At 46.8% G+C, this 24,099-nt stretch overlaps 1 protein-coding gene across 5 annotated transcripts in view; it reads left to right on the top strand.

The window, feature by feature from the left end:
• ARMC2 (armadillo repeat containing 2) overlaps positions 1-24,099 on the top strand; it is a 303,914-nt gene that overhangs the window by 161,603 nt on the left and 118,212 nt on the right. For all 5 annotated transcript variants that reach the window (XM_069726243.1, XM_069726248.1, XM_069726244.1 and 2 more), the window contains one exon: positions 21,168-21,269. In XM_069726243.1, the coding sequence (XP_069582344.1) occupies positions 21,168-21,269 (102 nt within the window). The remainder of the gene's footprint in view (positions 1-21,167; positions 21,270-24,099) is intronic.

Here is a 24,099-nt window from a genome sequence, read left to right as displayed (position 1 = left end):
AGGATCTTTCATTTGCTCGCTGTGGAAGTCATCCACCTGGACTCCCAAATCTGGCAGGCAGGGTGCCGGATGGCTGTCTGCCTCCGCCTCTCGCTGAGGTTCCTCAGTTTCCTCTGTTTCCCCCGCCATGACGGAGAAGGGGTACTGAAGGTTAGATTCATTAACCTCCCCAGCAACATCTTCCTGTGGGGTCTCCTCTAGGGACTCGGGACCTCCAGATGGCATGGGAGAAGATTCACGGGTACAGCTACCGTGAAGGAGTAACTGATTCTCCCACAACTGCCAGAAATAGGGAAAATCCCTGCCCAGGATTACATCATGTAACAATGCGGGAACGAGTCCCACTTTGTGCTGCACTGACCCATAGGGAGTAGAAATCCATATGACCGCTGTTAAGTACGAGCGGGTGTCACCATGCACACACGTCACAGAAAACTTGTCAGACGGACCAGACGGAAGTGCCACCAGACTAGCTTTCACCAGAGTCACCACACTTCCAGAGTCTAGTAATGCCACAACATTTTTCCCATCAACAGATAATTCACACAGGTGTTTCACTGTATCATTTTGACCTGCATTCACACTCACTAGCTGTGTAACCAAAGACATGCGTTTTCTAGAGTCTATAACGTCGCACTGCATGGGTTCAGCGGTAACAGGACAGTTCGCAGAAACATGACCCTTCTCATGGCAGCGGAAACACCTAACAGGTCCCCTACTGAGACCACCGTCCAATACTCTTGGTCTCGGAGTGCGAGCAGTCCCGGACTCCTCCCCCACAGTTTTAAGCGATTTTCCTTCACCCGTGGTCCCTGGAACAGTCTTACCGGTTCCACGAGGAGGAGGCACAGTCCGGGGTTTGGCGGTGTCGTCGGGAAGTCCTTCTGCCACGGAATAACGCTCGACCAACTCCACAAGTTGATCCGCTGTCGTGGGATTTCCTTGGCTTACCCACCTTTTCAGCGCTGGGGGTAGTACTCTGAGGTACTTGTCCAGGACAACCCGCTGGATTATTTCGGGTATTGTCAGTACCTCGGGTTGCAGCCATTTCTTTGTCAAGTAGATCAGGTCGAACATCTGAGACCGCGCTGGTTTATCTTGCTGGTATGTCCACTGATGTACCCTCTGTGCACGGACAGCCGTCGTCACACCCAGCCGGGCCAGGATCTCAGCTTTCAGCTTCTCAAAGTCCTGAGCGACCTCCGGGTCCAAATCATGGTAAGCTTTTTGGGCCTCGCCGGAGAGAAACGGGGCAATCAAATCGGCCCATCGTGCCTTCGGCCACTTCTCTCTCAATGCCGTCCGCTCAAAAGTTGTCAGATATGCCTCGACGTCATCTTCTGCAGTCAGCTTTTGCCAGTATCGACTCACATGGATCCTTCTGGACTCTGCTTCCGGGTCAGCGTCAGGCATGCTCACCAGGCGCTGCGCCACCTGTTGGAGAAGTTGGCGGTCTGCAACCGTCATGTCCAGTAACTCCTTCAGCTGTGCGGCCATCAAGCGATTAGCTTCGTGCTGTGCGGCAGTGGCCTGCTGCTGTACGGCAGTGGACTGTACTAAGGCTTTCACCACGTCTTCCATGCTGTCGCCTGTGCCACGGTATGCCCGCGTTCTCCACCACAATGTGACAAAACACTCTGGGATCGCCTTTGCTGGGGTCAAAGGACACGTGGTTTGTGCATTGAATCTGAGGCGTACAGCAGGTTTCTGAGCAGGCTGACCTCAGGTCAGATTTATTAACGTGAAAGCAACACAAAAAACAAAACATAAAAATAAACCCTAGCCTGTCCGGCACTAACTAAACAAATACGTTGCTATCTCAACAACTGGGGGGGCTTCTCCCACCCAGCTAACATCATACAGATCTTGAGCAGAGCTCTTCACTCACGTTTGTCTCACACAGGCAGGCAATCTGTGTGCCCCAGGCAGACACTGGAAACACCCAGCTGGTCATCTTTTATTCCTGCAATCATTAACCCATTAGCACCCTGAAGATACTGAGTGGCCTAATTCACATAGGACAAACACCTGGGTGAGATATACCTGCCTCCATCTACCACACCAGCATGAGTCTTACAATATATATATATATATATACATACATACACACATATATATATATATATACTAGATGTTGGCCCGATTCAAACGCATCGGGTATTCTAGAATATGTATGTATGTATGTTGCGCTGTCAGTGGTGTTTAAATCCCGCACTAATATCGCTGATTGGCTGATATCCGAGACAGACAGACAATTAGACCCTTAAGGCCCCTTCACATTTAGCGACGCTGCAGCGATACCGACAACGATCCGAATCGCTGCAGCGTCGCTGTTTGGTCGCTGGAGAGCGGTCACACAGACCGCTCTCCAGCGACCAACGATGCCGGTAACCAGGGTAAACATCGGGTAACTAAGCGCAGGGCCGCGCTTAGTAACCCGATGTTTACCCTGGTTACCATGCTAAAAGTAAAAAAAAAAACCAGACACTAGATACTTACCTACCGCTGTCTGTCCTCCAGCGCTGCGCTCTGCTTCTCTGCTCTCCTCCTGTACTGTCTGGGAGCCGGAAAGCAGAGCGGTGACGTCACCGCTCTGCTTTCCGGCTCACAGCCAGTACAGGAGGAGTGCAGAGCGCAGCGCTGGAGGACAGACAGCGGTAGGTAAGTATCTAGTGTTTGTTTTTTTTTACTTTTAGCATGGTAACCAGGGTAAACATCGGGTTACTAAGCGCGGCCCTGTGCTTAGTTACCCGATGTTTACCCTGGTTACCAGTGAAGACATCGCTGGATCGGTGTCACACACGCCGATCCAGCGATGTCTCCAGGGAGTCCAGCGACGAAATAAAGTTCTGGACTTTATTCAGCGACCAACGATCTCCCAGCAGGGGCCTGATCGTTGGTCGCTGTCACACATAACGATTTCATTAACGATATCGTTGCTACGTCACAAATAGCAACGATATCGTTAACAATATCGTTATGTGTGAAGGTACCTTTAAGTTAGACAACACAATGGCGGCACTTGACAGCAGTGGAGGACAATGATGATTCCAGAATTCGCGGCAGACTGTGCCCGTCGCTGATTGGTCGAGGCAACCTTTATGACATCATCGTTGCCATGCTGTGCCCGTCGCTGATTGGTCGAGGCCTGGTGGCCTCGGCCAATCAGAGACGCGGGATTTCCAGGACAGACAGACAGACGGAAAAACCCTTAGGCAATTTTATATATAGACTAGATTGTGGCCCGATTCTAACGCATCGGGTATTCTAGAATATGCATGTCCCCATAGTATATGGACAATGATGATTACAGAATTCGCGGCAGACTGTGCCCGTCGCTGATTGGTCGAGGCAATCTTTATGACATCATCGTCGCCATGGCAACCATTATGACATCTACGTCGATACTGTGCCCGTCGCTGAATCAGAGACGCGGGATGTCTACGTCCTTTATGACATCATCGTCGCTGTGCCCGTTGCTGATTGGTCGAGGCCTGGCGGCCTCGACCAATCAGAGACGCGGGATTTCTACGTCGATGCTGTGCCGGTCTCTGATCAAAGAGCCGGGATTTCCAGGACAGACAGACAGAAAAACCCTCAGACAATTATATATATAGATATATATATACTAGATTGTGGCCCGATTCTAACGCATCGGGTATTCTAGAATATGCATGTCCCCGTAGTATATGGACAATGATGATTCCAGAATTCGCGGCAGACTGTGCCCGTCGCTGATTGGTCGAGGCAACCTTTATGACATCATCGTCGCCATGGCAACCATTATGACATCTACGTCGATACTGTGCTCGTCGCTGATTGGTCGAGGCCTGGCGGCCTCGACCAGAGACGCGGGATGACTACGTCCTTTATGACATCATCGTCGCTGTGCCCGTCGACCAATCAGCGACGGGCACAGCGACGATGATGTCATAAAGGACGTAGATATCCCGCGTCTGATTGGTCGAGCAGCAACAGGCACAGTATCGACGTAGATGTCATAATGGTTGCCATGGCGACGATGATGTCCTAAAGGTTGCCTCGACCAATCAGCGACGGGCACAGTCTGCCGCGAATTCTGGAATCATCATTGTCCATATACTACGGGGACATGCATATTCTAGAATACCCGATGCGTTAGAATCGGGCCACAATCTAATATATATATATATATATAATATAATATAATATAATATTATATATATATATATATATATATTTATATATTTATTTCCATAGAGAGATGTATAGAAGATTAGCCAGTACTTCATTTCTCGGCTTCTGAAAAATCACTGCAGGAGCCGATAGGATAGAAGACATGGTTTATATACAATAAATACATGCAGAATAGGTAGATATATAGTTGTCAGTGACCAATACAATTAGTAGTGTGTGTGCAAATTAGGGGACATTACTTTAATTAATAAATGATTCTTTTTTTGGGAAAAAAATTACTTGGGCTCCCACGCAATTTTCCAAACCAGAAAGGGAAAGCCAGCGGCTGGGGGCAGATGTTAATACCTAGGAAGGGGTAATACCCATGCAGCTTCCCACGCTATTAATATCCGCTCACAGCTGATATTTAGCCTTTAGTGGCTATTAAAATAGGAGGAGCCCTCAAAAAATGATGTGGGGTTCCCCTATAATTAATAACCAGAACAGGCTATGCAGAGAGCTGCGGACTGATATTCATAACCTAGGAAGGGGCCATAGATATTGGCCCCCCTGGCTACAAACACCAGCTCTCAGCCGCCCCAGAAATGGCGCATCTCTAAGATGCACCAATTCTGGCACTTAGCCTCTCTCTTCCCACTGGCCCTGTAGCGGTGGCAAGTGGGTTAAAAGTTGTGCGGTTGATGTCACCTTTGTTTTGTCTGGTGACATTAAGTCCACGGCTTAGTAATGTAGAGGTGTCAATAAGACACTTATCCATTACAAATATTGTTGTTAAAAGTTAACTAAAAACACAGCCAGAATAAAGTATTTTAATGAAATAAAACACTACACAGTATCCCATCTTTATTATACTCCTAATTTCTGCGACGCCCTCGTTCTCCTGTAATAAAAATAAAATAAAAAGCCAACAATATGCCATACTTGTCCGTCATTGTGTCCCACGCCATAATCGATATCTGGGGTATATACAGTTTACAACCAGAATAATATACAATACAATATCCCACATCATCCCGTCAGCCAGAGCCACCGCACTGCTACACCTAATATCCCACATCATTCCGTCAGCCAGAGCCACCTCACTACTACCACTAATATCCCACATCATCCCGTCAGAGCCACTGGACTACTACCCCTAATATCCCACATCATCCGTCAGAGCCACCGGACTACTACCACTAATATCCCACATCATCCCGTCAGAGCCACTGGAATACTACCCCTAATATCCCACATCATCCCGTCAGCCAGAGCCACCGGAAAACTACCCCTAATATCCCACATTATCCCATCAGCCAGAGCCCCCGGACTACTAGCCCTAATATCCCACATCATCCCGTCAGCCAGAGCCACCGGAAAACTACCCCTAATATCCCACATCATCCCATCAGCCAGAGCCACCGGACTACTACCACTAATATCCCACATCATCCCGTCAGAGCCACCAGACAACTACCCCTAATATCAAACATCATCCCATCAACCAGAGCCACCGCACTACTACCACTAATATCCCACATCATCCCGTCAGATCCACTGGAATACTACCCCTAATATCCCACATCATCCCATCAGCCAGAGCCACCAGACTACTACCACTAATATCCCACATCATCCCGTCATCCAGAGCCACCGGAAAACTACCCCTAATATCCCACATCATCCCGTCAGCCAGAGCCACCGGACTTCTAGCCCTAATATCCCACATCATCCCGTCAGCCAGAGCCACCAGACAACTACCCCTAATGTCCCACATCATCCCGTCAGCCAGAGCCACCAGACAACTACCCCTAATGTCCCACATCATCCCGTCAGCCAGAGCCACCGGACTACTGCCAGTAATATCCCACATCATCCCGTCAGAGCCAACATTGTCAGGTTGGCGCTGTTGCACCGATTAAAATGATACCTGGGTTGGAGAAATCTGTTTTGTGTTTCTTTTTTTTTAATCTGTGTTTTAATTTTTAAGTTAATGAGCTGCTTCATACTAGACAAAGAGAAGTTCTTGATTCTGGGCTTCTCCTGCAGTCTGTGGCAGAGGGTGGTCTGTGTCGGCACGGTAATAAATTGTGTTTTCTCCTTCGCCTCATTGGGGGACACAGGACCATGGGTTATGCTGCTGTCACTAGGAGGCTGACACTAAGCTGAGACAAAAAAGGGTTAGCTCCTCCCCTGCAGTATACACCCTCATGCTGGCATCCAGAGACCCAGTTTAAGCTTAGTGTCCGTAGGAGGCACACTGATTTTTTTATTCCTTTTTTTCCTTTTTTCTTTTTTCTTTTATCTATTCCGGACGAAGGGGGCGACGGATTCTTCTAAGGTCCGATCTCCCCCGAACCAACAACAGGCGAGCACGGGAGTTTCACCTCACCCTATCCTCTCCTGCGACGTGGGAGCCACTGCCTGAGCTGTCCTTTTTTGGGCGACGGTTTCTCCCCTAAAGGGCCCCGATCTCCCCTCTTTTTATACAGACGAGCACTGGTGTTTTTACCTCCAGTATCCTCCTCTGCAGCCAGGCTCCTTTTTTATTGCCGGACATCTGCCCTGTCCACCAGGTTCTACCCTCGGCTGTACAGTGGCCTTATCCCCGTGGCGTCCGTGCAGACCACACTGCATCACCAATGCTCTGAGTGACTCAGGTGGTGGACGGTTCCTCTCCACCCCCCATCCGGGGCCGGTGGATAGAGGCTTCCCAACCCCTGCACCGTCCCTATTACATGGCAGAATCCAGCAAGGACAAATGGGGATTTTTTCCCTCTCACCTCCATATCAGGGTAAGTGTCCGGTGGGGGTCTTGGGGGGGATCGCCGGCGGTCCGGAGGGCTCCGCAAACTTGGGGCACATCTGCAGGCTGATACCGTCCGTTGGGCGGTGTCCCCGTCTTTTTCCGGCTCTTGCGGCCGCGCGCCGGGCCGAGGCCGAAAATTTAGCCCCCGGCTTCGGCCTAGCCGCTGGTCGCCGCCGTTAGGCTCCGCCCACTCCTGTCAGCGTCACAGCGGCGCCGCCCCCCGGTCCTGGCGCTTCTCGCAGCCGCCGAGATCTCTCTCCTGATCTCGGCGGCCATCTTGCTCCTCACTACAGCGCTGCAGCTCCTGCCTGTCGCATCTCCGGGTGTCACAGTGGCCACGTGCAACCGGCTTCTTCTTCTTCTTCTCTGAGGGGAATCCTAAGCAGCTCGTCTCTCCTGGATTGCGGGACACAGGACCGGGGTAAGGAGACATCGTTAGCTCCCTTCTGCAGCGCCGCACTCTCTGGCTCGGTTTTCTTTTTATAGACTGTGTTTTTTCTGCATTAGAATCATGTCGCAGTCAAGGTCTAAAAAATCTTCTAAGGTGCATACGACCTTTTTTTCTGCGTGTACCACCTGCCAGGTCCCACTTCCCAGGCCTCAAAGCTCTCCCCTCTGTTCTGCCTGCGATGCCCCATGTGCCCAGGAGCCCTCCACCGCCACCGACTCCGGCGTACCTAGTCCCCCCCCGTGGGTCGCCTCGCTTTCACAGTCCGTGGATTTTTTAGCTAACGCCATCAAATCCATTCAAAATCCTCCCGGGGAACGAGGCAATCCGTTACAGGTGTTAAGAGATCCCTCCATAGCAGGGGAATCGTCGGCCAGCAGGGGCCGCTCTCCTCTTAAGGAGGCACGGTCATCCAGAAAACGGATCCGTACTACCTCTCCTGAGCGTTCTCCTCGCCACTCAGACTCTGGCAGCTCCACCTCTCGCTCTCCCTCTTTGGGGGCTCGCAGCGTTCACGACTCTGAACATGAGTCCGAGATATCTTTGGACCCGGAGGCTCCGGAGTTCAGAGCTACGGTTGACTCCCTTATTGTAGCAGTCAATCACGCACTTAAGGTGGATGACGACTCTAATTCCGCTCCGGAACACGCGGTCTCCTTTTCCAGAACCAAGCGTTCTCACAAATCTTTTGCCTCTCATCCAGCCTTCCTGGATATAGTCAGGCGTCACAGGGAGCGCCCAGACAAGCGCTTCACGGGTAAGAAGGACTTGGTTTCCAAGTATCCCTTCTCGGCTGATCTCGTGAAAGACTGGACGGATCCCCCTACCGTAGATCCTCCGGTCTCGCGCCTGGCTTCTAAAACTCTTCTCTCAGTCCCGGAGGGCGCTTCAATTAAGAGTCCCACTGAACGCCAGATAGACTCTCTAGCTCGGTCAGTGTACGAAGCCTCTGGCTCTTCCCTGTCTCCCTCCTTCGCCGCGGCTTGGGTGACCAAGGCTATGGTTTCCTGGGCGGATGCCCTAGCGAAATCCATTAATGAACAGGATCTCCCCTCTGAAATGGCGGACCTGGCTAAACAGTTAGCCATGGCCAGTGATTATGTGATGTTCGCATCTCTCGACGCGGCGAACTGCGCAGCATCGGCGGCTTCCAACGCCATCGCTATTAGAAGGGCCCTTTGGCTCAGAGATTGGCGCGCAGATTCCTCATCTAAAAAATCCCTGATTTCTCTCCCTTTTCAAAGCGGGCGTCTTTTCGGCGAAAAGCTTGACCAGCTTATTTCCGACGCCACAGGGGGAAAGAGCAAGTTTCTTCCCCAACAGAGGCCCAAGGCGGCCTTCCAGCGCCAGCCTTATTTTCGTTTTCGGCCTTTTCGTACCAGCTCAGCCTGGTCCAATCCCACCGGTCTTCCCAGATCGGACCGTTCCGCCCGCGCAGACAGAGACGCTCGTCCATCCTTTAGGCCTAATCCTTCCTGGCGCGGAAAACCGAGGCAGCCCAGGACCAGAGGTTCGAGACCCCCCAGATTCCCGTCTCAATGACTCGGGAACGGCGCCAGTCGATACCAGCAGAGTAGGCGGTCGTCTACTCCTTTTTCAGCAAGCCTGGCTCTCCGTCGTTTCCGACGAATGGGTCAGAGATCTGGTATCGTCTGGCTACAAGATAGAGTTCTCCTCTCCTCCTCCAACCCGGTTTTTCCCCTCTCGTCTCCCCAGTTCGGAAGCTCAGTCTCGCGCCCTTCTTTGCGCCATCCACTCCCTCCGCCAGAGCGGGGTCATTGTTCCGGTCCCGGAACACGAGAGGTTCAAAGGCTTCTACTCAAACCTCTTCGTCGTGCCAAAGAAGGACGGGAAGGTGCGTCCCATTTTGGATCTGAAGCTCCTGAACAAGTGCGTAAGAGTCCGGCACTTCAGGATGGAATCGCTCAGATCGGTCATCTCTTCCATGGAAAGAGGGGAATTCTTGGCCTCGATAGACATCAAGGATGCCTATCTTCACATCCCAATTTTCCCGCCTCATCAGAGGTTCCTCCGCTTTGCCATTCTGGAGGATCTCTTCCAGTTCACGGCCCTACCCTTCGGCCTCGCCACGGCGCCCAGGGTATTCACCAGGGTCATGGCGGCTGTCATGGCCATTCTTCACTCTCGAGGGGTCGTTGTGTTACCGTACTTAGACGACCTCCTCATAAAGGGCCCGTCCTTCCAAGCCTGCGAGTCAAGCGTCCACATTACCCTGGATTCTCTTTTGCGCCTGGGCTGGCTGATCAACTTGGACAAGTCCTCTCCCGTTCCTGCCCGTCGGATCTCCTTTCTGGGAATGATCCTGGACACTTCAAGGGGGCTGGTCTTGCTTCCTCGGTCCAAGGTCCAAGCGCTCCAACAGGGGGCCCGTACGCTCTGCCATTCTCGCCCGCGAACTATTCGGTTCGCCATGAAGATCCTGGGAAAGATGGTTGCGGCAATCGAAGCGGTTCCCTTCGCTCAACTCCACCTCCGCCCCCTGCAACAGGCTCTGCTGGACAACTGGGACAGGAGTCCCTTTTCTCTCGACCACCCTTGTCCCCTGTCCCCAAGGGTCAGACAGTCTCTCGTTTGGTGGACCCTGGGACCATCTCTTCGCCAGGGGAAGTCCTTCCTTCCGATCCGCTGGTTAGTGGTGACCACCGACGCCAGTCTTCTTGGCTGGGGGGCGGTGTTTCTTCACCACTCTGCCCAGGGCCGTTGGACTGTTCAGGAGTCCAGTCTCCCCATCAACATTCTAGAAATTCGTGCTATCAGACTTGCTCTGAGTCACTTCCACGCTTTGCTCGCGGGTCACCCAATACGAGTCCAATCGGACAACGTCACGGCGGTGGCTTACATCAACCACCAGGGGGGTACCCGCAGCAGGGCGGCGATGCGGGAAGTCTCCCTCATCCTTCGTTGGGCCGAAACCAACCACTCCATCATCTCGGCGGTGCACATTCCGGGAGTCGAGAACTGGGCGGCGGACTTCCTGAGCCGCCAGGGCTTTGCCTCGGGGGAGTGGGAAATCCACCCAGAGGTTTTTCACCAGATCTGTCTTCGCTGGGGGACCCCGGACGTGGATCTGATGGCGTCCAGATTGAACACCAAAGTCCACAACTTCATTGCTCGATCTCGGGATCCCCAGGCCATAGGAGTGGACGCGCTGATTTTTCCGTGGCATCAATTTCAGCTCCCATACGTGTTCCCTCCCCTTCCCTTACTGCCGAAGGTCATCCGAAAGATCAAGACGGAGGGAGTTCCGGTCATTCTGGTCGCTCCAGACTGGCCTCGTCGCGCGTGGTACGCGGAACTCGTCCAGCTCGTAGCCGACGTTCCCTTGCGGTTGCCAGACCGCCCAGACCTACTTCGCCAAGGACCGATCTACCACCAGAGCTCAGGGGCCCTACGTTTAACGGCGTGGCTGTTGAAACCTGGATTCTAACTCGTGCTGGTTTCTCTCAGCAGGTCATTCCCACCATGCTAAGTGCTCGCAAGGCGTCTTCCGCCTCTATCTACCACCGCGTCTGGAAGACCTTCTTCTCATGGTGCAGGCTCCGAGGGCACCCTCCGCTCAGGTTCTCTATCCCTTGTATCCTGAATTTCCTTCAGTCTGGTCTGGATTCCGGTTTGGCCCTGAGCTCTCTTAAAGGTCAGATCTCAGCCTTATCCGTGCTGTTCCAGCGTAGGATCGCCATCAACCTTCAGGTCAAGACTTTCATTCAGGGAGTCTCCCATGTTGTTCCTCCCTACAGGATGCCATTGGAGACCTGGGATCTCAACTTGGTCCTGGGGGTTCTCCAGGAACCGCCGTTCGAACCCCTTCAAGACGTTCCGCTCTCTGTCCTCTCTTGGAAGGTCGCCTTCCTGGTAGCGGTGACGTCCATCAGAAGGGTTTCGGAGCTCGCCGCTCTATCCTGCCGGGCACCTTTCCTTGCCTTTCATCAGGGCAAGGTAGTCCTACGTCCTTCTCCGGCGTTTCTTCCAAAGGTGGTATCATCTTTCCAACCTAACGAGGACATCATTCTTCCCTCCTTTTGTCCGCAGCCCAAACATAGGGTCGAGAAGGCTCTCCATACTCTGGACGTGGTACGGGCCCTCAGGAGGTACATTTCCAGAACGGCGCACTTCAGAAAATCGGACGCCCTTTTCGTGCTCCCGGAGGGTCACAGAAAGGGTTTGGCTGCGTATAAATCCACGATAGCCAGATGGATCCGATCTGCTATCCAGGAATCCTATCGGGTCAGGGGCAGTCCTATCCCGGCGGGGATTAGAGCTCACTCCACTCGGTCGATGGGTGCTTCCTGGGCCATCCGGCACCAGGCATCAGCGGAGCAGGTTTGCAAGGCCGCAACGTGGTCCAGCCTGCATACCTTCACAAAGCATTACAATGTTCACATCCAATCCTCTGCGGACGCGGCCCTTGGCAGGTGTATCCTGCAGGCGGCCGTTGCGCATTTGTAGTCAGATGGTACACGGAGTTACTTGGTTGTATTGTTTCCCTCCCAGGGACTGCTTTGGGACGTCCCATGGTCCTGTGTCCCCCAATGAGGCGAAGGAGAAATAGGGATTTTTGTGTGTACTCACCGTAAAATCCTTTTCTCCGAGCCGCTCATTGGGGGACACAGCACCCACCCTGGTAGCCTTACGGCTAGTTATCTTTTTTAGTCTTTGACTGTTGTTTGACATGTTATGTTCCAATGTTTTTTGATATATTGTTCTCATTATCCTACTGCTTTTGCACTTAACTGGGTCTCTGGATGCCAGCATGAGGGTGTATACTGCAGGGGAGGAGCTAACCCTTTTTTGTCTCAGCTTAGTGTCAGCCTCCTAGTGACAGCAGCATAACCCATGGTCCTGTGTCCCCCAATGAGCGGCTCGGAGAAAAGGATTTTACGGTGAGTACACACAAAAATCCCTATATTTCCAGCTTTACAGAAGCACGATAACAACATAGAAATTATAAGACTAATAGGCTTAAGTTACCACAAATGTGTGCAAGAAAAACTGTTGCTCATAGCAACCAATCACAGCTCAGCTTTCATCTTTTATACAGCTCTGGTGAAATAAAAGATGCTTAGTGATTGGTTGCGGAGTGGGCAGGGCTATGTGGCTTGGGCGTGGCCGATGCATACACACACATACACTCAGCTTTATATATTAGATATATGTTTTGAAGAATATTTCTTTTTAAAGCGATGTGTCCATGACAGGGAACTGCTGTATGTAAAAGCTCATGTTAAAATCGCATTGCATACGGATGTCTTACGGATACTAGATGCGAGGAAATCGCATCATCGCATTGCAAACGGATTACACACGGATCACCATACGGAGAACATTATTGGGATTCTCAGTGGTCAAAATCGGACCGATTTTTTTTTTTTTCTTTTTTTTTCTTATATATATGTTGTGTGACCCCGGCCTTAGTGGAATTCAGATGTCTGTGAAATACTGTCCATGTACGGACCACAATGCATGGACTGGCCGCAGGGCAAACTTTTAAATTCCTATGTTGCATCCATGTTCTCTAAGATAGCAATTGTAACACCAACTGATCTTCCTGATGCCACCAAACGAATACAAGAATTCCACACTATCCATAAACAGAGAGATGATGAAGGAACACTTAGCTGATTTGAATTAATTTAAATCTCCTGGTCCAGATGAATCACATCCTAGGGTACTGAACGAGTTAGCAGTGGAAATTGCAGAACCACTAGCCAGAATCCTGGAGAACAGGAGAAATCCCAGAAGATTGGAGAAGGACAAATTTTGTTCCTATCTTCAAAAAAGGAAAGAAGACGGAGCCAGGAAATTACAGGCCAGTTAGCCTCACTACTATGCCAGGAAAGATATTTGAATAAATTTATAAATGTCATGTATGTAAGTACTTGGATAAGAATACAGTAATTAACCAGAGGCAGCATGTGTTTGTAGCAAACAAGTCATGCCGGACTAATCTAATTTTTTTTTTCTATGATGGAATCACTGACTGGGTGGATCATGGAAATGTGGTAGATATGGTATATCTCAACTTCAGTAAAGTATTAGATAAAGTATCTCATACTATTATTATTATCAATTATGGGTTTGATGAGGCTACAGTTAGATGGATTCATAACTGGCTCAGTGATCGTACTCAAAGAGTGGTAATAAATGGTTGCACATTCAATTGGAAGAGTGTTTTAAGTGGGGTACTACAAGGCTCTGTCCTGGCCCCAGTGTTGTTTAACATGTTTATAAATGATCTAGATAAGGGAACTGGAGGTAAACTAATCAAATTTGCAGATGATGCAAAGCTAGGAGGGATTGCTAACACTAGAGAAGAGCGAGAAAGGATTCAGAAGGATATAGATAAGCCTGAACAATGGGCAGCGACTATAGAATGTTATTTAATAGGGAGAAATGCAAGATTCTACATCTGAGCAAGAAAAATGAAAATTACATCTATAGAATGGGAGGAATAGAACATAGCAACAGCACATGTGAAAAAGACTTGGGTATACTAATAGATCACAGACTGCACATGAGTCAGCAGTGTGATGCAGCAGCAAAAAAGGCAAACACAGTTCTAGGATGTATTAAGAGAAGAATAGAGTCTAGATCAGGGGTCTCAAACTGCATTCCTCGAGGGCTGCAAACCATACATGTTTTCAAGATTTCCTTAGCATTGCACAAGGTGCTGTAATCATTATGTGTGTAGGTGATTAAATTATCACCTGTGCAGTACAAGGAAATCCTGAAAACATGACCTGTTTGCAGCCCTTGAGGAATGCATTTTGAGACCTGGTCTAGATGAAGTCATTATTCCCCTCTATTCCTCCTTGTTCAGGCCTCTTCTGTAATATTGAGTCCAGTTCTGGGCACCACATTTTGAAAAAGACTTTGAAAAACTAGAGCAAGTTCAGAGAATAGCTACCAGGATGCAAAGCGGACTGCAAAGTATGTCCTTGGAGGAATGGTTAAAGCAGTGTTTCTCAACTCCAGTCCTCAAGACCCACCAACAGGTCATGTTTTCAGGATTTTCTTAGTATTGCACAGGTGAGAATTTCATCACCTGCTCAAGCATTAATTCCATCACCAATGCAATGTTAAGGAAATCCTGAAAACATGACCTGTTGGTGGGTCTTGAGGACCGGAGTTGAGAAACACTGGGTTAAAAGATCAGGGAATATTTAGCTTGCAAAAAGAAGGCGAAGAGGAGACTTAATAGCGGTCTACAAAAATCTGAAGGGATACACACCACCTCCTCACTTCGCCCCTTGTCAGTCGGTGTTCCTCAAGGCTCTGTTCTAGGACCCCTACTCTTCTCCATCTACACTTTCGGCCTGGGACAGCTCATAGAATCCCACGGTATGCAGTACCATCTCTACGCCGACGACACGCAGATCTACCTCTCCGGACCTGACCTCTCCTCCTTGCTTACCAAAATCCCGCACTGTCTGTCTGCCATTTCAGCCTTCTTTTCTGCTCGCTTTCTACAACTGAACATGGACAAAACAGAATTCATCATCTTTCCCCCATCTCACTCTACCCCTCCACCACATCTATCCATCAATGTCAATGGCTGCTCACTATCCCCAGTCCCACACGCCCGGTGCCTCGGGGTGATCCTCGACTCTGCCCTCTCTTTCAAGCCACATATCCAAGCCCTTGCCTCCTCCTGTCGTCTCAAACTCAAAAATATTTCCCGGATCCGTGCTTTCCTTGACCGCAACACTGCAAAAACGCTAGTGCATGCCCTTATCATCTCCCGCCTCGACTACTGCAACCTCCTACTCTCTGGACTCCCCTCTAGCACTCTGGCACCACTCCAATCCATCCTACACTCTGCTGCCCGACTAATCCACCTGTCCCCCCGCTATTCCCCAGCCTCTCCCCTGTGTCAAGCCCTTCACTGGCTTCCTATCGCCCAGAGACTCCAGTTCAAAACCCTCACACTGACATACAAAGCCATCCACAACCTGTCTCCTCCATACATCTGTGACATGGTCTCCCGGTACCTACCTACACGCGACCTCCGATCCTCCCAAGACCTCCTTCTCTACTCCCCTCTCATCTCTTCTTCCCATAACCGCATCCAAGACTTCTCCCGTGCTTCCCCCATACTCTGGAACTCTCTACCCCAACACATCAGACTTGCGCCTACCATAGAAACCTTCAAAAAGAACCTGAAGACTCATCTCTTCCGACAAGCCTACAGCCTGCAGTGATCCTCAACCTACTGAACAGCCGCACAGCCAGCTCTTCCCTCTCCTAGTGTATCCTCACACACCCCCTGCAGACTGTGAGCCCTCGCGGGCAGGGTCCTCCCTCCTTATGTACTCGTGTGCCTTGTTATCTGCTCATGTTTAATGTAATTGTCTATATTTGCCCTGTATTCACATGTAAAGCGCCATGGAATAAATGGCGCTATAAAAATGTATAATAATAATAATAATAATAATAATAATGTCACAGTGTAGCGGGATCATCATTAGTCTCATTTGCACATGGAAACATGAGAAGCAATGGAGTGAAAGGGAAAAGATACAAATTAGATATTAGAAAAAAACTTTTTGACAGTGAGAGTGATCAATGAGTGGAACAGGCTGCCACGAGAGGTGGTGAGTTCTCCTTAAGCGGAAGACTTCAAACAGATGTTGGACAGACATCCGTCTGACATGGTTTAGTGAATCCTGCTTTGACACGATGACCCTTGAGGTCCCTTCTAGTGCTAACATTCTATGAGTCTAACCCAAACGCCACAGCCTCCTAGGCATATATACGGACCAACATCAGCATTCAGCCATGATTTCCCTCCTGCCATTCTAGCTCTGTCTCTTTGTTAATATGACCTAGAAGAAAATGATATGTGAATAAACCTTTAAACCATGCTGTGAAGGAACAAGTTAAAGGGGTATTCCCATAAGATCATATTCCAATATGTAGTAGGTATAGTTCTAATATTAGCAAATACTTCCAATTAGAATTTTAGTATAGTTCTTTGAGTCGCTATGTCGCTTACCCCACATGCAAAGCATTGCAGTAGTGCAAGTGTCCATGCTTACGACCAATAACAGCTAACTAACCATCACTATAATAGTGGTCATTACCCTAGATACCTAAGCTACTGCAATGCCCTGCACATGTGGGAAGTGACATAGGTTTTTAGAAGAACTATACTACATTTCTAATTGTAGTTATTTGCTGATATTCTTGTTATAGCTACTACATATTGGGATAGGATCTTGGAGATTGGAATACCTTTTTAAATACCAAAGTCAAGCTTTTTTAAGACACTTTTTGTAAAAAAAAAAAAATAATTGAAGCGAAAAAGATAGGAAACATGTCTAAGATGGCATCATAAAGCTATTATTAAACCTACTTATTTCAGAATATATTTTACCTAAACATTACATTTTTTAATTATATCTGTATGACCTTTTCCTGTTATTGTGCCACAGTCCTTTATGTAATTCTATAGTCCTATCAACATCACATTATTCTTTACTACACTGTGTTCTTCCCCAGTAATTCATAGATTGTGAGGCCACTGGTCATTCTCCAGGCCAGTTTGCCATATTTCTACTGCAGCTGTATCTCGGCAGGCTTTCGTTTGTTAAGAGTTCTTTTTGTTGCGGTGAGCACTTTGAAGAGACAGTCAAGAGCAATGTATGACGACTTAAGACTGTGGGAGAGACTTTACATTGCTGCAGTGTTGCTAAGGCTCCTGGAACTCTGTGCTAAAAACAGAAGCCAATCGCTGAACGTTGGGTAGTGTTTTGTGACCAGTAGAGATCTGTGTGTTGTGAGTACACTACTGAGACCGCAAGAACTCGGCAATCCTCAATACTCATTTGTTTTTTTTTACGTTTCCTGTTCATTATCTAAAACCCAAAGTGATGCATGCAAAACCGCTTCTCAAGGCTATTGACATAGTTTGAAACAGAAAAAAAGTGATGACTTTGTTGTGCGAGAGAAAAGACAGAATTGACTAAAATATTACCCAAAAGCTGCGTCAATTAAGACATAGTGTATAACCAATGTACGAAACTCCAAAATATCAGTACGTCCAGTGCATGTTCAGTGTCAGCTTGCATTTTAACCCGTCGTAGTCCAGGAACTTGATTTTAAAACATCAGTATTTTTTGCCTGTTGTTTCAATGTTTTCACATTCTCTACTGCAGTTTTAATAAAGGATATTGCTCATTATGTAAAAAAACAGAAATGAAACTGTGGCGCTAGTGTACATTTACTCTAAGGCCGGGGTCACACTTGCGTAGATTCTCTCATGTAAGCACAGGTGCGGAGAAGATGGAGGACTTAATTACTCCATCTTCTCCATTGTCTGTGTGCGCATCTCATCCGAGTGCAGTCCAATGTGTCACACGCACCTATAGGCTTGTATGGGTGTCAAGTTGGCATAAGAAGAAAAATTGCAGAATTAAACTGCACCATAGTGTAACATTGGGCCGAGGAGTTCGCAGATAAAACCTCATATAGCACTATTAAAAGGCTGACTGACTGCGCCCTTGTGGTGCATCCTAGTGGCTGGATTCAGACTAGCGTCTAAGCTTCTGCTTAGGAAAGAAAAATTGTAACTACAGTAGGTCAGATTTTATTGATCTGTTATGGGATCTGTTGGGTTTCCCCCTTTCGGTGAATCTAAATAGATATGTTTTTTCACTTTTAATCAGTTAAGGTAAATGAAAAAACACATTTTTCCTTTATTTTCTTGAAGACAGCATAACAACATCTTTTTTGATGGCATCCGTAAATAGACCTTGTGATCGGTTGTGAGGGCTACCAGTGGGATGTTAAAATTCAGTCCTCTACGAGAAGTCAACTTTTAGTTATATCTACCGTAATTCCCACTACTGACTGTTGTTTTTCATCATACAAAAAAACCCCATACATCCAATACTTGCGTATATGAGAGTACAACCCCCAAAAAGCTGTAGTATCAGTGAAAAGAACAAGTATGGAAGGGTGCAAAGTAGTATTTTCTGCCTGCCCTGTACATTTCATGGTGCCGAAAGGTGTTAATGTAGACTGCAGTAATTCCAGAAGTATTTGGCTATATGCACACAACGTCTTTTAAACGCTGGTGAATTCTTGAGTTTTTCAAGCATAAGGCAGTTTAGGAAACTCTAGCCTTTTTTGTACCTTAAGTATCTTTTGTATTGTTTTATTGGTCATTTCCTGAGAGTTTTTCTGACTGTTTTGGATTCTGGTGTATTTTTTTTGTTTGTTTAGGGTTTATCCATGGTTTTTGTGACATTTTTTTTTACTGTAGTTTTCAACTTATTTTTTCACTCCATTGAATATGAAAAGAAACGGATAAAGTTTTTATTATTCGAAAACGAAGGCAAAACTCTCCTAATGACGTATGGGCATCTTTTGAGCTTTTCCATTGACTTTTATGGTGTTTTCCAACCTGAAAACACCAGAAAAACGGTCAGGTTATTTCTTTTAACTCCTTGGTGTTTTTCAAAAGCCTGACCGTATGCATATTAAGTCGGTTTCCCATAGAAATGCATACGTTCATTTTTTTGGTTTCTCAGACAGTTTTCACTGCAAAACCCGCCTGAAAAAGACATTTATACCTTTAGGTAAAATCTGTATTTCTGGTTGAAAATCGGTGATTTTACTTATGGATGTCTGAACCCAGCCTAACTGGCCAAGAACAGCAGGTGATTAGAAATGGATAGAACCGAAGGTAATTAGAAATGGATGCAGCTGATTCCTCCTCACAGTTGTCTCAGGACAGAATATTCCATCCACTGGGGTCATGGAAGCTGCTCATTTTGCTATTCCCAATGTCTGCTCTTTGGGTAGTGGAATTGCAATGGTGCAGGCCTCTTGGTAGTTTGAAAAACCATTGGTGTTAAAGGTTACTCAGCAGGGAGGGAGGGTCACGCCGATCCAACCGCTGCCAACAGTTTGTCAGGGAAAGGAACTCCTATTCCTCCAGTCATCAGGGCAATTACGCAATTGACTGACAAGGGATGGATAAGGCCGCTGATTCTTCCACAACTAGACCAGTTATTGGGGAACTCAAACTGAGCATATGGTATATACACTTCCGATTCCAGCTCATGGAATATATATGTAAAACACACAAACACACTTTCCGGTACAGTCACTGCCAACTCCCCAGCTACAGGTAACATATGGCTTCAGGGTGTGGTTATAAGAGCAAAAGGACAGAGCTATTAATATTTTATATATGTAATCCAGAAAGGTAGGCAGTCTATATACAAAAATGATTCAAAATGGGAACTAAACAATATGATATATACAGTTACATAAAATAAAAAGGAATAATGAAAGAGAATTGCTAAATCTGATGTTGAAGGAATGGCTCTTATCTTTATGGAGGAAAACACTTTGATTGCAAAAATGGAACACGCTCACAACAAATTTGTTTTCCAGAATGTACAAAGACAGAGACCCTAAGGGTATGTGCACACGTCAGGATTTTTAGCGTTTTTTTTGCGGAATTTCGCTATAAAAACGGTAAAAAAATGCTAACATTATGCATCCTATCTTTTAGAATGCATTCCGCATTTTTTGTGCATATGTTAGCGTTTTTTTCCGCAAAAAAAACGCATTCCGCAAAAAAAACGGACATGCTCATTCTTTTTGCGGATTTTTTGCGGATTTTTTGCGGATTTCCTATCAAAAAGGACATTCCGGAAAAAAAAAAACCCGCAAAAATGCCGCAAAAAAATCAGTTCAAAATCCGCGCAAAAAACTCGAAATTTCCGCGAGAAATCCACGCAAAAAAAACGCGGATTTCTGGCAGAAATCTCAGGATTTTGTCAGGAAAAAATCCTGACGTGTGCACTTACCCTAACTCTGTTTTATAAACTCAAGGTTATGCCCACATACCTTCTCTTGGTGAGCTTACATGGTGGCTGGTTGAGGGATATTCTAGGCCCTTCAGGATTCCATGAGATCTCCAATTTACAGGATATCTTTGCCCCTGGAGATCCCAGGTGGTAAATATTATCGTCATGTTTCTTTGTGATTTTACTTTTGCATAGAGCTCAAAAATGGCCTGGATAGTATTATTCGTCAGCCCATTATTAAGTTGGAGGGGTTCTGCTGGCCATATAGTGATGTGAGTGAATACATTATGTTCGTCCTTTCGCTACGACGCCGATAATATATATCACATAATTATCGGATCTCTGTAAACCCCAATATTAATTCCTAACTACTGGCTCAAATAGGTCTAAGAAGATGTTTTGGGCAGAGGAAGCTCTATTCCTGGGAAAGTTAATTCCCCTCCTCTGCGTAAATGAATCTGTCTTCCCAGTAAATCTCCCTGCTATAATTATCTGGTCACTGCAGGAGGCCCATACTTCAATGGAGGTTGCTTTGTTAGTTCTTTCTCTTCCCTAGCTATAGTTAATCCCATATTTCAATGTGAGGGGGACTTGTACGCTCCCTGGAGATGCCTGTATGGATTTTAATTTTTCTCTATAACAATAGGTAACCATAGATATAAGCCGGAAAACTAAGTTTATGAAAAGTAGACTAGAGAAGTTGAATATTTGATGTCAGTCCTTCACACTTTTTATCATTTTTGTAACCAAATCTTTATATTCTAATAATTGTTCTCCTACCTATAGGATTTAGAAAAAAACTGCATTGTGTGAATTAGAACGTTTAGTATAAAGTTAATTTAATTACAATAATTGTAAATGTTTGATAAGACACTTTCAGCATGTCCTTACCTTTGTTTGTCTTTGGCCTCAGAAGCTGAATCATCAGTGAATCAATCAGAAACTGAATGGGAGAGGAGTTACTGGAATGAGAACATTTCACCGATTCTGCAGGCTCTGGAGGCAGCACAGCAAGGTAAGCATGATTTGTAAGCCTTTTAAAACATTGAATTTGATTAACCTTTGATAAATGATTGGTATTTCTGAAAATGTGTAGCTTAAACAAATGTTTGATTTTACTGTTTTGTTTCTTATCCTTTTGTTGTACTATAGAAAGACCCTTTACTAGTGATGAGCGAATATACTCGTTACTCGAGATTTCCCGAGCACGCTCTAGTGACCTCCGAGTATTTTTTAGTGCTCGGAGATTTAGTTTTAAGCACCGCAGCTGAATGATTTACATCTGTTAGCCAGCTTAAGTACATGTAGGGATTCGCTAGCAACCAGGCAACCCCCACATGTACTTATGCTGGCTAACAGATGTAAATCATTCAGCTGCAGAAAGAGAAACTAAATCTCCGAGCACTAAAAAATACTCGGAGGACCCCCGAGCGTGCTCGGGAAATCTCGAGTAACGAGTATATTCGCTCATCACTACCCTTTACCATTTTTGGTAAGTGCCTCATTTTTTTTGCGAAAATAAGTGAATCATGCTTTTTTCAGCATTTTCTATTAAGCATATGTTAAGTTTTAGTATTGTACATGGATCTTCCCCTTTAGTCTCCCCCTTATGTTTCTTAGTGTTAGGCTGGTTTCACACTTGCGTATGGCAGAGCTGCGGAGGGCTACGTAGTTCCTCCATTAAGCCCCGCCAACTGCCGCACCTCTTCCATTCAGCTCCGCCTACATCTGAATGCGTCCTGTGTACCTATGTGTAATATTTGGTACGCAGGCCATGCGAATGTATGCGGATGCCTCCGCATGTGTTGTTTTGACGCTGCGCCGACCGCAACAAAATACATCCACATGGCCTGCGTACCCAATGTTAAAGATAGGAACGCAGGACGCATGCCGATTTAGGCGAAGCTGAATGAAGGAGGTGTGGCAGTGAGCGGGACTTAACGGAGGAACTACGCAGTCCACCGCAGCTCTGCCATACGCAAGTGTGAAACCAGCCTTAGAGATATCAGAAGTGAGAGACAGAAAATTGCATACAGCAGATCTACTATATAATTGTCTAAGGGTCCCTTCCGTCTTTCTGTCTGTCCTTCTGTCTGTCACGGATATTCATTGGTCGCGGCCTCTGTCTGTCATGGAATCCAAGTCGCTGATTGGTCGTGGCAAAACGCCCACAACCATTGCTACGACCAATCAGCGACTGCCACAGTCCGGCGGCAATATGGCCGCACTTTCCTCCCCGCAGTCAGTGCCCGCTCCATACTCCCCTCCAGTCATCCAGTCAGCCCTCACACAAGGTTAATGCCAGCGTTACCGGAGCTCGGTGTAACGCACTCCGGTTACGCAGCTATTAACCCTGTGTGACCAACTTTTTACTATTGATGCTGAGTATGCAGCATCAATAGTAAAAAGATCTAATGTTACAAATAAGGATAATAATAAAAAAAAAGGTTATTCTCACCCTCCGACGTCGCGTCCTGTCCTCGGCAGTGCAAGCGGCAGGTTCAGGTGCTAAGGATGCTATGCGAGAAGGACCTGCCATGACGTCACGGTCATGTGACCGTGACGTTATCACAGGTCCTGCGCTCATTCCAACCCTGGGACCGGAAGCTGCCGCGTGCACCGCACACAGGCAACAGGACTACAAGGGGCCCTCGGAAGGTGAGTATATGTTTATTTTTTAACCTGTTACATACATGGCTGGGCAACATAACTATGTAGCTTGGCAATATACTACGTGACTGGCCAAAATACTACGTGACTGGGCAGTATACTACGTGTCTGTGCTGTATACTACGTGGCTCTGTGCTGTATACTACGTGGCTGTGCAATATACTACGTGGCTGTGCAATATACTACGTGGCTGGGCAATATACTACGTGACTGGGCAATATACTACGTGACTGGGCAATATACTACGTGGCTGGGCAATATACTACGTGACTGGGCAATATACCACGTCGCTGTGCAATATACTATGTGGCTGGGCAATATACTACGTGACTGGGCAATATACTATGTGACTGGGCAATAAACTACGTGACAGCACACTGCAATTAATAAATACACGAACTTCACTATTGCTGTAAGTGTTAGAAACGTAAGATATTTAGCATTTTTGATCAAAGAGCACAAAAAACATCCAACCACGTCAAGGTGTACCTTTAACCTCTTGACCGAGCCTCATTTTTAAAATGTGACCAATGTCACTTTGTGGTCATAATTCTGGAAGGCTTCATCATATCCCAGTGATTTTGAGATCGTTTTTTGTGACATGATGTAATTCATGTTAGTGCTAAATATTGGTCAATATGGTTTGCGTTTATGAAAATATTGAAAATTTTAACATTTTTCAACATCAAATTTTTATGCTCATAAATCAAATAATTATACCACACAAGTAAATAATATTTCCCACATGTCTACTTTACATCTGCATCATTTTTTAAACATAATTTTTTTTGTTAGAAAGTTAGAAGGGTTAAAGGTTTATCCGCAATTTTCCATTTTTTCAACATAATTTACAAAACCTATTTTTTTTTTTTAGGGACAGAATCACATTTGAACTGACTTTGAGCAGTTGTATCACTGAAAATACCCAAAAGTGACTCAATTTTGAAAACTGTAGTCAAAAACACATTCAATTATATTAACCCTTTAGGTGCTTCATGGGAATTAAAACGGTGTGGAAGGAAAAAATGTACTTTTTTCCACAAAAATGTTGCATTAGCCCACATTTTTTATTTTGATAAGGGTAAGTGTATGTTTTCACGGTCAAGAATGGCTCAGTATTTGACGCAGGTAAAATCTGCACCTGAGGTCACTGGCAGGTCACCTGCGTTTTTGAT

The sequence above is a fragment of the Ranitomeya imitator genome, chromosome 5 (genome assembly GCF_032444005.1).
Source record: "Ranitomeya imitator isolate aRanImi1 chromosome 5, aRanImi1.pri, whole genome shotgun sequence".
NCBI lineage: Eukaryota > Metazoa > Chordata > Amphibia > Anura > Dendrobatidae > Ranitomeya > Ranitomeya imitator.
The sequence above is the reverse complement of the archived record's forward strand: the minus strand, read 5'-3'. Positions and strand labels throughout refer to the sequence as shown.